Raw genomic sequence first — 16,479 nt, forward strand, 5'->3', positions numbered from 1 at the left:
CACCTTCTCAATGCCATTGAACTTCTGGAATGCAGGAAGTTGTCACCCCAACTTGGAGTAATTCTCTGATAGATGAGGTCGCCTCTGGGATTGTACCGTCTTCTCCATCAACCCTGCCGCCTACTCCACTGAGTAGCAAAGGTACAGCACCGCGTACTGCCTGCTTCGTTCCTTGGTCATGCACTCTTGCATGACCCGAAGTCCTTCACTTACGGCTATCTTGATGAGAAACTTGTTGACACCGGTCTTACGAAGTTTCTTGGCCTCTGCCCTTCAGCCTTGTCTCGGTACTTGGAGATTGCCTCTGCATGCTCCACCTCCTCGGCCCCTTTCACGACCAAACGCTCTCCCTCCGTGAGAGCAAGGGATCAATGACTTTCACGGGAGTCCCGCCTCTGCGGTACCATGGCGCTGCCATGCCCATGGCACTACTATCCGTCGTCTCGTCTCTGAATCCCTTTTCTTCACAATCAGTAGAAATATCTCCGTGGCACTCCTCTGAGTCCACCTCCATTCTGACTGATGCTTGATTTTGGGTAGCTAAGTCCCTCTGGACTCGTCGTCGCTTCCTCGCCCCTTTCGACCTCCTGCTTCAACACCTTTGTGTTCTCCAAGCAGTCTGTTTGGTCGATGGAAAGACAGACTGCAACTCCCATGCATGGCCTCCGCCATCGCGTTGTAGGGTTTGCACCAATTATGTTCTCCATAGCTTCCTTGGTAGCAACGTTCGCTTACTCGACCTTGTCCTGACTTGTCGGGCTCCCTTAAGCGAATATAAGCTCTGGAGCAGTCCAACTCTCCAGCTGCTTCGATCATACCTCTGCATGATCAAGTCCCTCCCATGGAACTCATTGGTACTTGCAATCGAACTTTTCCCTTGGTGGAACACAGCCCCCATATGCTGATGACCAAGGTTTTCATCCGATGCAAAATTCGGTGCACGCCCGGAAGACCCGCCTCTGCGGTACCATGGCCTTCACTCCTTGAATCCATAGCCCTTCTTGCCGTCGTGTTGTTCACCAAAGTGGAGCTCCCAGTAGCTCCTGATCATACCTTCATATGATCTCATCTCTCACGGGACTATGTCGTGTGTGTCGCATTGCCACGAACTGTTCCACCACGATCCGCTGCACCATGTTGCCTCCTGGTGACATCTCCATTGCATTCTGATCCTTGTGGAATAAACTCGAATTGTGAACCCTCCATGTGTGGCCTCTGCCAATACATCGCAGGGTCTCCTCCACCCTCGATTTTGTTCGCTCCTTTGGCAATCGACCTTCATCCACCCACTCTTGGGTCACACCTAGATGAAGCACCGCTCTAGGACAGTCCGTCGCCTAGTAGTTCCCGAAGTCCACCGACTTCACTGTAATTTGTGCACCATTGTCTGGATCCTGGGCCTCTGCCCCTACCAGCACAATCTCCGCTGCACACCGCTTCCTTCATAGCAACTCGAACGGCAACACTATGGCATATTCTTCAAGAGTACCCGCCTCTGCGTCCTCTTGTCCCGTGCTAAGGCCTTCTGAACTCAACTTCGCCTCCGCAAATTGAGTCGCCTTAGTTCCTCCATCAAATGCTCATCCGAGATAAGGTGCATGTGCCCCGAAGCTCCCTTCGTCTTTGGCACCATGCAAGATGAGTCTGCTCCGTCAGGAAGAAGGACCCATGGAACAACATGATCTTACTCTTGCCTCTGCAAGAGTTCATGTCCTTGACCTCTGTCTGAGGAAAGCACTGTGCCTCTGCTCCATGTTCCAACTTCTATGCTGGCTCCCTTCATGCGGCTTGGGTACTTCGCCAAGTTACACCCAAGTTGCTCCGCTCCTCGTTTTTGCATTGAGTCGATGGTGGCCCTCGCGCCCACCATTCCACGGGTCAGCCCTCCCTTGAGTCCGATCTCCATATCGACTCTAAGTGTGCCTTCATTTAAGTTGCTTCAGGTCGCTCCCCCACTTGATCTCGCAATGCATCCACCAATGCATTCTCTCGAGCGAGATCATGCGGCAACTCCTCGCTGCTTGCTCGGTCCATTGAGCTTCGTGGAGTTATTGTTTGTGAGGTACTCCTCCTCAACATGTGAAGTCCGTCTCACAGGATTCTCCCTCTGGAGTGCCGGGACTTATCCCTCCTGGATAACTATCCCGTTGGAGCAACATCTCTCTTTGTTTCGGAGACCACCATCCCCTTGGAATACTCCGATCTGTTGAACAAACTGTGCAATGTTCTGCCTCCTGCAAACGCACTTGCTAGATTGCGATTCCACGTCAATACAGACCCCGCTGCACCACTCAAGGCCTAGCAACATGCTGAACTCGCTGCACACTTTAGCCTCCTACGGACGTATCCTTCGCTTGCCGAAGAGAAAGTTTTAATGCTCCATGGCGCCGAGTCTCGGTCGCCTTGGGATGGCCACGAACATTCCATCGTCCGCATACAAGCCCATGCATGAGTACCAAATTCTTCGAGTTAGCAATTACCCTCACCTCTATGAGCTTTGCATAACTCTTTTGGTCGTTGAGCAACTCATTCCACCTTGCATGGTCTCATTCTTGCCAAGCGCATCGCTTGCCTAGAGCACCATCAAGTATAGTTGTCAACGTTGAGCCGTAGCTCAAACTCAGCCATCCCAACCTTTGTGCGCTCCAAATTCTTCCAAGCTTGCCTGTTCTCGTGGTGCCTCTTGCGCGAAGGGTTGGCCATTCCTCTAAATGCCAATCTCAGATGCCCGCTCCTCTGAGCGACTCATTTCCCTACATCTCCATGCCCGTTTTCCCTCAAACGGTCGCGCGTGTGTTGATTGCCCTCAACGCAGCCCCGCTAGGTCCCCCACGTTTGCATGTCAAGTGTTTCTATGAGTGCTTGTCCCGCTCTGATACCATATGACACGGACTTAGCTGGTTTTGCCTAAGTCGTGCGGCACCCTTGCGCGTCCGTCCGCAAAGGTCAGCCTCCCCGAAGCCTCCCATTGTCCCTTAGGACCAACAAAAGAGAGAACGAGTTAAAGAGAACGCCTCAAACGGGATCCACAAGCAAACATGTCCGAAAAACACTTCATAGATAAAGCAAATTACAAACAGACTTTACAAGCTCTGAACAGTGGCACAACAAAGGGTAAAATGGTCCATTACAGACCGAAAATCTCTCGCACGTGTCCACATGACACAACCTTTATTTACAAGCCTAAAGAGGCCACCACCCAACTAAAATGAGACTTATAAGCCTTCGGCCGCCCCTTTACATTCTGTACAGGGCATGAACATGCCAAAAGACACGGACACACATAAGCATTACATCCAACATCTTGTTGAGAAGTTTGTCCGTGACATAACGCCTTAGGCGTTTTTAGACTTTGGCACCTAACACTTTTTAAATCACTATTATACGATCATATAAAATTTTGATTTCGTTATTTTGTGATATATTGGCTCTATTTCTAATACCAATATATCATTACAGAATTTAATATAAAAAAAGAGTTAAGTTCGATTGAGACTCCTTCAAAACTCTATCGAGGGAGGGTACGTAAAATAAAAAATGCTTATTTGATGCTTAAGTTTGAAAATAGATTCAGAGAATTTAAAACTTAAAAATATAATAGTTTTTAATAACTAACTAAACTAAATAGGCTGACAAATACATAACCAATCGTATTATTTCAAATAACTAAATCAGAAAAAACTCCTATAGAAAAAGATATAATAAAAAAATCTTCGACTCATTTGCGGAGGAAAATTAGTTATACACATGACACTATATCCTAAATTCCTTTCCATGTTATTGACATGAAAATTACTTCACTGCTATAACGTTGAATCATTTCAAATGGTAAATACTTTCATTGTATACAACGAAGAGAAGATAGTAAGTCATCCTTTTATGGAACCCCCACAACATGCAGCAGACCGGGCTGAGACGAGGCCCAATTCTCCCAGCTGTATGACCCACAACAGGGGTCAGGGTTCTCCTTAAAACTGGTGGGCCACGAGTCCTTTTGACCCATAAAGAAAAACCTGTTCCGCGTTGGCCGTTTTACAGGAAATCCCTCCCCCTGGCCTTTAAAACCCTAACCTCGGCTCCACGGCAAGAAGATCGAGTCAAGAGAGAGGCGGAGAGCGAAGAGGCGAGATGGATCCGCAGTTGGTGGAACTTACGCAGCTCTTCGAGCGATTCAAGGCCGCCTGCGTGAGGAACGATTTCAGCACCTGCGCCAATCTACTCTCCCAGCTCAAGGTACGTTGCTCTCTCCTCCCCGCTTTCCTTTATTTTTAATGGGCTGATGCCGGCAGATGTTACTTCTTCTTGTGGTGAAGTAGGGGAGATTTAGCATGCTTTCTAACCCTGATATGTGCGAATTGGTGGATTAGCAACTCCGAATTTAAGCGATTGCGTGGTATGAACTTTTTAGGGTTTGAAACTGAAGGCTTTCAGAAACCTACTCTTTTAAATGATGAAATTCTGGAGAAGAAAGAAAAAAAAAAGAGAGAAATTTAGATTAATGGAATGCAAGCTTCCATGAAAATGCAGAGAACATGAAGCCCTTGGTTTTGCTGGTCCTGTAAGCTTTAATTGCTATATATGTACAGCCAAAGATAGCTGTTTGGATCTGATGCAACTGACGTTGATCGTCTTATTCTCTGAAATTTGTTTCAAAAGCTCAGGCTTTATCTGCAGGAACATGATGAAGGGCCAGATTCAAGATGATAAATCACATCTAAGGATAGATTAATGCATCATTTGTTATTCATTTTATTTGCCTCTCTTTTGACATATTGCTCAAGGAATCTTCTTTAGGTTTTCATACAAAAAAGCTTTGTGCACTCTGCAGGTACGATTGACGGCATTTCCTAGTCTGCCACCATCATTTCAGGAAACACCGAGTGCTGTTCAGGAGCTGACAATAGCAAGTAACATTTTTTTCACTCATAAAGCTTCATTTCCTTTATCTTAATTTAATTCTTAATATAGTTATGGCAGTTCTGTGACATAGTCATTTGGTTTAATTGATTGATGCAGACCTTCATTTATGTCTGCAGTGGACTTTTATAGTCCATCTGTGTGGCGTGTTGTTGGATATGACCAACAAAATCACGTGATGAAGTCATACATGGTTTAAGTGGATGGGTGTAGTTAAGCTAGTAGAATAATATGTTGGTTGCAAGTTATCGACCAAGTTATATATTGGAATCTTGTGAGGTTTGTTGTGCCAAGATAATTATGTATGCCAAACTGTCTTTGATGATGTTGCACGCCGTACTTTTTTTCCATCAATGTAATTCGGTTTATCATAGTAATTGTTTGTAGTGAATGAGAAAACCTGATGGATTCTCTCATTTTTCAACTTATGATGTTTGCTTCTTCAGATAACTGAACGGGTATAATCCCTCAGTTCCATTGTTCATTGTTTCTTATTCTTGCATTTATGGTCTCCAGAAATTTTTGAATGACCATTTTTGACATATTATGTTGGTTATTATAAGTTTCTTGATATTACAAAATGTCCGCCATACTCTTCTTTCAATAAAATCATGAATGCTATTGCTGGAGAAATTTCAGGAGATATATTTGAACATGCTGTTGTGTTGAGTGTGAAGACTGAAGATCAAGATGCCTTTGAAAGGGATTTCTTTCAACTTAAGCCTTACTATACTGATACAAGGTATGTTGCCTCAATTATATTTGCATATTTATTTTATTTTATTGCAAAAATAAAAGACATAGATGAAAAGGTTCTTTTCTCAATGCTTATGGAACGAGTTGTACAGAATTGACATTTGTTTTTTATTGGTGGAACGTATACATTGTAGTAAAACATGGTCACACCACCATGTTGGTTATAATTGATCTTTTTGTGTATCACCTAAGCATGAGCCCTTCTAAGAACCATAGTAGTTACAGTTGAACTATGTTGACTTAATGAAATTACTTTTGCTGACGCTTTGGTGTGGGTACTGTTACTGCATTACTAACATTAGGCTAAAATTTTAATGTTTGCTGTTTTTTATTGGTTTTCTTTATGATTCAATTATCTATTGTCATCTATCATCCATTTCCTCCATTGTCTTACTGTGGTAGTGTTAGAATACACTGATAGCTAGCAACAGCCTTTCTTAATTATCCTATGTATGAATTTAAGTTAATGGATGGCTACTTGCATCATTTGTAACCATGCTAAATGCGTCTTCAGAAACTATTGGGGCTCTATGGTTTTGCAACTATTATGTCTTAACTTCTTTATAACTTTGTCTTTTAACAGCGGTATAATACCACCATCACCCCAGGAGTACCCGATCTTGGGCCTTAACCTACTGAGGCTGCTGGTACAAAATAGAATCGCGGAATTCCACACGGAACTTGAACTTCTTCCGCAAAGTGCTTTGGAAAATGCTTGCATCAAGCATGCCGTGGAGCTGGAACAATCTTTCATGGAAGGAGCTTACAACCGTGTCTTGAGTGCAAGGCAGACTGTGCCACATGATACTTATGTTTATTTCATGGATCTTCTTGCAAAGACGGTCAGGTAATGTGCCTTGCATGTCCTTTAAGCCATATTTACATTTTTTGGAACTTCCGAGTTATCCAGAGCATATTTAGAAATTCTTTCACTCGCAGAGATGAGATTGCTGGATGCAGTGAAAAAGCCTATGATTATTTGTCAATTAATGATGCCAAGAAAATCTTAATGTTCTCTTCTGATCAAGAGCTTTCTGAGTATATCACAGAGGTATGGATATGATAGTAGGATGGACGTACCTTTACTAATACTAAGAGCTTTTTTCATGTTTAAGTCATGCGGTCCGTCCCTCCATGCAGGAGCATCCGGAATGGGAAATCAATAATGGATGTGTGTTCTTTCAGAAGGCCAAAGAATCTCAACCTTCCAAGGAGATACCGGCGCTTCAACTGATCAACCAGACATTGAGTTATGCTAGAGAATTGGAGCGCATCGTCTGAATGTATCCATGGTGTATTTTTCTTGTTAATGACAACCATAAGCTTAAGATCTTTGCTTATCGTCCGAATGACAGTTTTTAAATACCTTTGGTTTGCTTGTTTCTTTTATTCATGCAGACACCCTTTAATTTTCTTATCGCCTTAAATGTATAAGAAAAAGGTGACCAGATCTCTATTCCAAACCTCATTCATTGTGTTTCTGTGCAGCTGATCTGATGGACTCTTGAAACATTACCAGGTGAAGGTTTCTTAACCTACGTTTCACCGTGCGACCAAAAGGTGTTAGTGCCCCCATGTGTTCTGTTCATGGTACTCAGATTGTCTATGTAATTCCACGCTACAACTTAGTTTCGTACTTGACTTTTTTTCATGCTTCATGAAAATTATTTTCGGAAAAAAATACACCAAAAAAGTGATTTTTGTATCTGTCCTGTTAGATTTAACATAAACATCATGCCTACAGAAATCTCCTTCCATTTGGTTGTCATCACCATCACCGCGTCGCCATACCCACCGAGGACGAAACGTTTCGACCCTTCATTTCTTTTTCTTGGATGTATATTGCGTACTGATTGCTGCAATGGGGATGAGGTTGGACGTGCTTCCGCGTCTTCTCGAGTTCCTTTCCCTGTTTTTGACGTGGCTCCACACCTAACCATGCACGACTAATCTGCTTATCATTTTCTCCCTGTGGTTTGAATTAAAATTCGCGAGGCATGAATTTTATTATAGCAGCAACAAGTTGCGGAATCCATCCTATGACAGATAGTTTGACCGGGGACGAAGACCTACAAGTTTGGAGGCTTCGCCACCAGGATCAAGCTCGATTTCTTGTGCACCGCAATCCCGGACGCTTCGCTCATGTCCATCTCCTCCCCAGCCATCCCGTCCGGCAGCTGCCAGTCGAAATGGTACAACAAGTTCGCGAGCGCAAGCTCGGTGGTGGCCATGGCGAAAGCGACCCCGGGACAACCTCTCCGGCCTGCCCCGAACGGTATCAACTGGAAGTCCTGCCCCTTGAAGTCGATGCTGTTGCCCACGAATCTCTCGGGCCAGAACTCCTCCGGCTTCCCCCACGAAACCGGATCCCTTCCGATTGCCCAGGCGTTGATCACCACCCTCGTGCCTTTGGGAATGAGGTAGCCCTGCAGTCGGGCGTCTTCCATGGACTCTCGTGGCACCAGCAGAGGAAGAGCAGGGTGCAATCGAAGCGTCTCCTTGATTGCTGCCCTCAAGTACTCCATCCCTTCCACCATCTCCTCTCTCAGTTCCCCTCCCGATCCAACAATCTTTCTGATCTCCTCTTGTGCTCTCTCCATCTTTCTTGGGTGCTTGACGAGCTCCGCCATCGCCCATTCGATTGTCGTGTACGTCGTGTCGATCCCTCCAGTAATCATATCCTACATCGTATCGAACGAGAACGTTGTGGTAAGGAAGAACTATTCTATGCGGCGATTGAGCATAGCAAGAAGATGAAGATTATGTGAAGAAAGAGAGCTACCAAAATGATGGCCTTGATGCAGTCTCTGCTGAGTGCAATACCGTCGACAGCTTCCGAGGCGAGCAAGATGTCCGAGAAATCCATAGTGCTGCTGTCGTCGCGAGCATGGTTGGTGTGCGTCTTACGCTCGTGCTCCTCTAAGATCGTCTCGATGAAGGCGTCGAATTTGATTGCCGTCTTCCTCACCCTGGCGTCCAACCCGTTCAACCGGTCGATCCAACCCAATAATGGCACGAAATCCCGCAGCGGGAACGACCCCAGTACCGTGATTAACTCCGAGAACAAGGCACGGACTCCGCTTCCGCCACCCTCCTCCTCGACGTGCTTCCTCCCGAACGCAACTCTGCAGATTATGTCACTGGTGAGGGAGACGATCATCTCGCTAATGTTCACCCGGCTGGAGGCGGCACGAATTCTTCCCACGAGAAGGGCCACCTCCTCTTCTCGAATCGGGCGAAATGAGTGTACCCGCCTGAGGCTGAGAAGGTGGAGGACGCATACGCGTCTCACCTGCCGCCATAACTCGCCGTACTTGCAGAAGCCGACGTCCTGGGAACCGTAGAAGAGCCTGTCGCTCAAGCTCGAGTCGGGGCGGCTGGCGAAGGCCAGGTCGTGGGTCTTCATCACCTCCTGCGCGGCCGCAGCGGAGGAGACCACGACGGTAGGGACTCGGCCGAACCAGAGGAGCATCACGGGGCCATGTTTCTGAGACAGCGACCTCAGGGAGCGGTGAGGGAGGGAGCCGAGTTGGTGGAGGTTGCCGATGAGAGGAAGCCGCCATGGGGAGGGGACATGGCTGGGCTTCTTGGGTCGTGCCCGGAACAAGAGAAAGATGGAGGAGAGGGCGACGAGGGCGAGGAGGGAGAGAGGGAGGGCGTCGAGGTGTGAGACGAGGAAGTGGTGGAACGACATCCTTCAGCTGGCGAGCATGGATCGCGGAGTGCCGCTTGTTGTAGTCGGTTGTCTGCGGTGCTTGTGGTGGTGAGATGGTAACGTAATTGTGTTGTGCCGCTTCTGGCAGCTCGACGCATCGAGTGGACCGCAGGAGCGCGGCGGTGTTCAACACTGACTTTGACATCACACCACAAGACGTCCGATCCCATCTTACATGTTTTCCACGGATGTGCACTTCTATCTTAGCTCTAAATGGTTCTAACAATTAATACATTGTATAAACATAAAAATATGCCTGATCATATTTGTAAGACGCTATTAGGATGATATCCATAATTCGTTGTCCGTATGCCTATTGCGGATTCCTCGTGTCGAAGACTTCATTTGGTGTGCACTCATCTCTTTCCTACGGTTGAAGAGCTCCCTCGTCTGAATTTTTGTACATGCCTTTGGACTGTTTGTTTGTTCTCTGCATTGTATTTTTCGGATCCGTATGACCAAAAGGATGCATTATGAAATCTTCCTCTTCCCCGGACAGAAGAAGCGGCTGACTTTTTCCAACTTGCATTTACCAACAGAGAATGAGTGCTGTACTTTAGAATGTCTTGAGCTCAGCTTTTGACAGAATCTTGGCACCTGCAGTTTGTGTTTGCCTGTGACAAGATATGTGCTTGCATGAGGTGTTCGTCTTGGTTTCGAGGGGGGTTTTGCTCTTGAGGATAGTCTCAGACCATGCTCCATTGACAGAGACCAACAGTGGCCAGACATGACACTGTAGATCCATGTAGATGTTTGTTTGAGCATCAATAATGATCACTGTGACATTACGCATCTTGGTCTTTTTGCCTTCTGTATAGCGGCCAATCTGCCCTTACATTTGCTGGGTGTTCTCTACTTGAAAAAGAAGGAACAAGGAAAGGAAAAAGTGAGCAAGTACCTGCAGAAGAGCAGTCCTGCCACCGGCAGTGTGTAGGACATTTCATTCAGCTGGAGCGTATATAATCACAGTTCAAAGCCCATGATGTGTCAGGATTCATCATCTGAGAAGAAGAAGAAGATGACATCCATCCTTGAAGCAGTACACATCCTTCATGTTTCTTATTGCACTACTTGTTCATTTACCGATATTGATCTACTGCGACTAAGTCTGCTTTGTGCGGCTTAACAATGTTGATGCACATGATTCAGATTTCTTCGTTCGGATAGCTGGAACACTTCATCATCCTCTTCTGTTTTGTTCTTGATTTGACACAGCAAGCACGACGTAGAAAGGAAGGGAAAGGAAATGAATACGAGTGACATATCGGAACACTATCAAGCCACGCCTTTTAGCTTGTCGCAGTTAGATATGACAGTGTGAAAGAAGTTGCTGCTATCTGTGTCCTTCCAAATCCTTTCATGGTGGTTTTAAGGTATTATGTGTCATTTAATCATGGAGACAGAATAAAAAGCAGTCCTCGAAGCTACGATTAAACATCATGAGATTAGATCTGTAGCTTTTCTAGTGGGTTTCTGATCTCATGACTGCTCCCGGAATCCTCTTGCATGCTCTCTTCCTCTACGCTTGGAGTTGCACTGGTCGTGAAGACACAATCTCATGCAGCATTAAGCACTATGAGGAGGGAATTGAGAGCACTGAGTCGAGGCCTAAAAAGAAGGGTGTCACTGCATGCGCTCAATCCGAGTCCATGATGGCCACGATACGGTGTACATGTAGGGAACAAAGAAGGTCGGGGGTGATCAACAGCATCAGTGCTCGCCATTACCCACGTAAGGCCGTGGTGTTACTGACATCATCATCAACCTCTCTCTCTCTCTGTGTGTGTGTGTTTCTCTATCTACTCCTCGCTGCTCTTCCTCCTCTTCTTTGTGCTTGTGGTGGTGGTGGTCGCATCATTGGGATCTTTGAATGGGGTGTGGCAAAAAGGATGGAAAGGCTCGGCCATGGGGGACCAACTCGAGCGCATGTGCCCGCCCACCCAAGCCACTGCGAGTCCGTATTGATGCGGTAGCAACTCACAGTCCCACATATTTTACAGATAAAACAACTCCACAAACCCAATCCAAATCCTCCGTTGTGCGAGGGTGAAAAGGAAAGGCGAGGGATTTCTTAGAAAGCAGTCTCGAGTGGTCAGTAGGATCTCGGTGGAGAGACAAGGGTGCAGGTGCAGAAGCAAAGATGGCTGCGATCATGTTACTCAAGCCTGTGCAGGTGAAGAAGGGGAGATACTTGCAAAGACGGGGAGACGCTAAGAGAGAGAACGTAGAAAGAGAGAAGAGAGGAGTGTATTCCAAGACACAATGATTACTTCGTTTTGGGGGAGGCAGGAGGAGAGGCGTGGAATTGGAAAGCGGAGGATGGGACGGGAGCAGAACGTGGGGCTTGACCGAGGTGGGTCTCTCCATCTAATCTTTTTCCCATGTTTTCTTTCCTTTCACCTTTTGCTCGGTTCATCAGGCCTGGTCGGTTCCACTTCTATTCTCTCCCTCTCGTTTCTTCTTCCTCCTCCACCTCCTTTCCTCTCTTCTCTCTCCTCTCCTCTCCTCTCCTCTCCTCAGAGCCGTAGCAGCAGCGTAATAATACGTCTAGGGGGCGGTGGAAGCCCTCGGAACATGGGGAACCGCAGAGAGAATCGCGTAAGAGCAAAGTAAGACACCTCCCCCGAGCTGGACTTTGCCGTACTCCCACATAGCCAAAAGCAAGTTTCATTTCTCCCGAAAGGATTATAAGCCCAAAGGGGAAGACAAAAAGGTCATCCACCCCTCTAAAGGCATCATTGTAGCATGCTAGCGCTGCGTCGTAAGAGCTATATACGCATAGGGGGAAGTCACAGGTTTGGGAGTTCAAGAATGGAGAACTGCGGAGAAGGCCATGAATTCCAAGCCTACCAAGAAGAAGACCACAACACCGTCGCCGCCGCCGCCGCCGCCGCCACCGCCAACAACAATAGCATTAGCAACATCCAAAGTGGTGGGGGGTCTGCAACGTTTATGTTCCCGGCCCAGGTCGCCATGGGTGATGGCGCTGGCGATGCTGCTGCTTCTGGTCTCCTGCCTTGGCCACTTCCCCTCCTGAACAATTTACATCCGACTCACTTCCCGAGCTCGGGGCAAATTCGCGATCAAGACCGCTTCTTCCCTTCTCTTCCACCGCTTCCTCCTCTGCCACCGCCGCCCCCGCCCGCCTTCTACCACGACCTGCATGCCCGTCGGGCTTCAGCCGCACTGCAGCTCGCTTACGATGGTAGCGGCCTCGGTTCGTCGTCGTCGGACCCCTTGGGACTGGCGGGGCTTTACTTGGGACCCGAAGCATTAATTCGCGGCCGAGGGATGATGTCGTCCTCCCCCTTCGGAGCTCTTCATGCCGAGCTGTGCAAGATGACACCGCAGGAAATCATGGACGCGAAGGCGCTAGCCGCGTCAAAAAGCCATAGCGAAGCCGAGCGGCGACGCCGCGAGCGCATCAACGCCCATCTCGCAAGACTGCGCAGCTTGCTTCCCAGCACCACCAAAGTAAGCACATACCCTATACCCCCAACAATCTTCGCTCACAAGATTCACATATTTCATTTCGGCAGCCTTCTCGATTCATTGTGAATCTCCAATTCCCTCTGCCCTATCTGATCTAAATCGACAATGATCCTTCTACATCATGGATAATAATCATAACAGAAGACTTAGAAAGGAATTTTTAGGATTCAATACGAGACAATCCAACCATGGCTCATATACTGCAAGCCTTGAGCCTTCTGGTGCTTGGGGACGCCTGATAGTCCACGACGATAGGAAGACTGAGTTGACGAAGAAGAGAGAGAGAGAGAGAGAGAGAGAGAGAGAGGAGGGACAAGGGCTGTGGAAGAGCCGCCTGGTTGACAGGATGAGAGGAAGCAGGAGAGTATCAGGCTACCAAATAGCCTCCACGGAGATTGTTACTGCCGGAGAACAGTGAACCTAAGAAAGACAAACATGCGCACTCCTGTCAGAAAAAGGAATGCACTCGCAGTCGCTTCTCGTCCTTCCACCACCGCAAGTTCCACTCCCATGTGGAAGCGTGCATGCGAGCACCTCCAGCTCCCTCCACCTCTGGGAATACACAGTTCAAGAACAAAAGGGTAGCAAATAGTAGTTTATTAGGTAATCTGTGTATATTAGTCTCACTTCTTCCTCCTCTGACTTCTTTGTCCCCTTTCTTGTACTTCCCTTTCTTCGTCATCTTCATGCACGGAGCTCGTCTCTATTCTTTTATTCTCTTACCGTTCCATGGTCTGCAACTCATTCACCAACCCGCGATGTGCAGACGGACAAGGCGTCATTGCTAGCAGAGGTGATTCAACACGTCAAAGAACTGAAGCGCCAGACGCTGGAGATCGCGGAAGAGAGCCCACTTCCCACGGAGACCGACGAGCTCACCGTCGATGCCACCAACGATGAGGACGGCAAGTTTTTGGTCTCGGCTACGCTGTGCTGTGATGACCGACCGGACCTCCTTCCGGACCTCATCAAAGCCCTCAAGGCCTTAAAACTACGAACACTCAAGGCCGAGATCACCACCCTCGGCGGCCGCATCAAGAGCATGCTCCTCATCACCGGAGAGGATGGTTCTGACCACCTGCAACAGGAGCAATCCATCGCGTCCATCCAAGATGCGCTCAAGGCCGTCATGGATCGGACATCGTCAGCCGATGAGGCATCCACCGCCGGTGGCATCAAGCGGCAGCGCACCACCAACTTGTCTAGCATACTCGAACACAGGTCCATTTAACTCAAACCATACCATGCACATGTAATGATAGCTAGCGTGATCAAACTATATACCTACCTTACAGTCATTCATGTTTCTCGTTTTCTTGCATTGGCAGTATTCATACTTCTATGTTTTTTATTGTGTGGAGTTTAATCCGAAGGGAAATTATCTTGGATTTTTCATCATGTGGGATTGCAGTGGTGGGAAAAAGGTATGTTGGGGACTAAGCCCAATTGGATGGGGTGGGAACTGGGAAGGGTTTGTACAATAAACACACTGAATGGAAGACAGAGTTTTGAGTGATGGATGAGCTCAGTTTCTTCTTGTGTTTGTTGCTTACTGAGACTCGCAGTTGACTCTCTCACAGAGATCGGCATGCCGTGCATGAGACGCAGAACCCAAGGCATGCATGCAACTCCCATGCGGCCACTACAAAGGAAAGAGAAGGTTGGAATTCGGTGTCTCCATCGAGGTGATGGATTTCGCGACGCTCTACTTCTTATGAATCCCATCACGTACAGTAATAGTTACATCTTAAAGTTCGCATTATTGTGTACTTAGCTGTAGTATTGTTATTACTCTCTTCCCTATGTTTCTTAGTCTGACACAAACAACTGGAAATCTCCTTCGCAAGTTTCCGCCATGGATATATTTAGTTTGGTACACAAACCTTAGAACTGTGATTCATGGAAAAAGTGACATGGGCAGATAGAGAGAGACAAAAATAAAAGCCAAAGAAAGCTCACAGTCGAAGTTGTGAGGAAAGTACAAGTTAATGGAGGTAATTCAAAGAAAAGAGAGGTATAGAAATGGTTCAAAAAGCTGAGAAGATATAAAAGCAAACAAAGCAAGTGGCAGAACTCAGAAAGGGTAGGGTAGCAGAGTTCCACTAGCTTCATCTCGATGGGTTCAACAGCAAAATACAAAAGTCGACAGCAGCAGACTTGGTTCTTTGACTTCTATAAATGGTGACAATGTTCAGGATGTACTATTTCCTGTTCTACATACCACCCAGAGCATGGTTAACAGTCCATACTGGTAGCATGTTGAGTTCAATGTATGTGCAGCATTACCTTTGACATTTATCGATTGGCTTCATACTATATCAGTGTAGAAGAACAGCTGTGAGTTGATCATCTTGTAAATGGAAACAAGGTGAGTTGAGGAGTAAATACATAACATCTTTATTAATACGAACCATTTGTAAGCTACTTTGTTATAGTCTGATCAGCATATATGAGATAAAGCACATTACTGATGAGGTTCCTTTATCATGACATAGGGACTCTATTGTTCTTGGATCAAGTAGATTTGTTTAGTGAGCCATTACTATCTTATGTCAATGTAAGTAAAACATTTTTTCAACACTGTCTAACATGAATTAACCTGATTAGGGGATATCTTAATCATCGACCAGGGAGATTAGCTTATAATCTATGAAATTGCACCTGAGTTACTATGCCTGGTTCTCTTTCTTTGTGTGTTGTTGATTGAGATCATGAAGAGGTAGGAGATCAGCATGGCATTAATGATATCAAGTTATTAGACCCTAACATATTTTTACTTCTGTTTCTCATCAGTGCAACATCATGATCATTAACTACAACTCCAAGGAATGTGCAGCAAATCAAGCTTCATCCATATGTTTTTACTTCAGAACTGGCAATAACCAAGCATGTTTACATAGAATGCTGCATTGTGAGCAACAATAACTCAAAATACAAGTAAAATATAGAAAACTGCCTTCGTGGACTTCAAGTTCAATGGTTCACAAGGATTATTCTCATGACAGAGAAATGCAGGTGAAGATTTGCTACTTGTCTGTGCAGAAGGAATTAGCCAGTCATGAAGAAAGCAGCCACAGTTCTTCATCAAATTGTTTCAATTACAACTTGAAACCTACTACACCTGCAACACAATTTCTTCTCATGCTACAAGTATTCTGAACTATATATTGTGACCAAGCCATATATAAACCCTAAGTCTATCTTCTTGTCGTGCTGTTGAAATGCTTAATCTTCTTCTCCTCCTTTTCTCGTGATGTGAAGGTGGGACTTTGTCCTTCAGTTTTGTTCTTCATGTACTGTCACTGCCATACAGCTTCAAATATCTATGGATTCTTAAGCTGAACTACGATGAAACTTGCTATCTTCATCGGTCAAATCTCTTTGCAACTCAGACAAGGAAAGGGAGTAAAGTTATTAGTGCAGGTATAAAAAGAGTTTCTTTTTCTGATGCACGAGTATAATAGGAAACGCCAGTTCACTCTTTTTTGGACAAACATTGACGCCTACGTGATACAGAAGATTTGTTTGACCAATATATGGGGCATCAGATCTTCTGTATCCAACTTTAGATTAGCTTTTGTAAAGGCATCATTACCTTC

The 16,479-nt window shown here is 46.2% G+C and overlaps 3 protein-coding genes across 3 annotated transcripts; 2 read left to right on the top strand and 1 right to left on the bottom strand.

Annotated features, from left to right (window-relative positions):
- Positions 1 to 4,071: 4,071 nt before the first annotated feature.
- On the top strand, positions 4,072 to 7,141 carry LOC135673233 (26S proteasome non-ATPase regulatory subunit 8 homolog A-like). The gene is made up of 6 exons (XM_065182056.1): positions 4,072 to 4,233; positions 4,829 to 4,907; positions 5,557 to 5,659; positions 6,257 to 6,520; positions 6,613 to 6,724; positions 6,814 to 7,141. The coding sequence occupies exons 1-6, from the start codon at positions 4,129 to 4,131 to the stop codon at positions 6,952 to 6,954; spliced, it is 804 nt and encodes a 267-aa protein (XP_065038128.1). The 5' UTR covers positions 4,072 to 4,128; the 3' UTR covers positions 6,955 to 7,141.
- A 157-nt stretch (positions 7,142 to 7,298) lies between these two features.
- Positions 7,299 to 9,416, bottom strand: LOC135673226 (cytochrome P450 71A1-like). The gene is made up of 3 exons (XM_065182043.1): positions 8,456 to 9,416; positions 7,747 to 8,354; positions 7,299 to 7,642 (listed from the first exon to the last, which is right to left on the bottom strand). The coding sequence occupies exons 1-3, from the start codon at positions 9,365 to 9,367 to the stop codon at positions 7,606 to 7,608; spliced, it is 1,557 nt and encodes a 518-aa protein (XP_065038115.1). The 5' UTR covers positions 9,368 to 9,416; the 3' UTR covers positions 7,299 to 7,605.
- Positions 9,417 to 11,553: 2,137 nt separating this feature from the next.
- On the top strand, positions 11,554 to 14,278 carry LOC135673262 (transcription factor bHLH30-like). Its single transcript, XM_065182110.1, has 2 exons — positions 11,554 to 12,862; positions 13,647 to 14,278. Exons 1-2 carry the CDS (start codon positions 12,134 to 12,136, stop codon positions 14,109 to 14,111), a joined length of 1,194 nt encoding a protein of 397 aa, XP_065038182.1. The 5' UTR covers positions 11,554 to 12,133; the 3' UTR covers positions 14,112 to 14,278.
- The last annotated feature ends 2,201 nt before the right edge of the window (positions 14,279 to 16,479 follow it).

The sequence above is a fragment of the Musa acuminata genome, chromosome BXJ1-1 (assembly GCF_036884655.1).
Source record: "Musa acuminata AAA Group cultivar baxijiao chromosome BXJ1-1, Cavendish_Baxijiao_AAA, whole genome shotgun sequence".
Classification (NCBI taxonomy): Eukaryota; Viridiplantae; Streptophyta; class Magnoliopsida; order Zingiberales; family Musaceae; genus Musa; species Musa acuminata.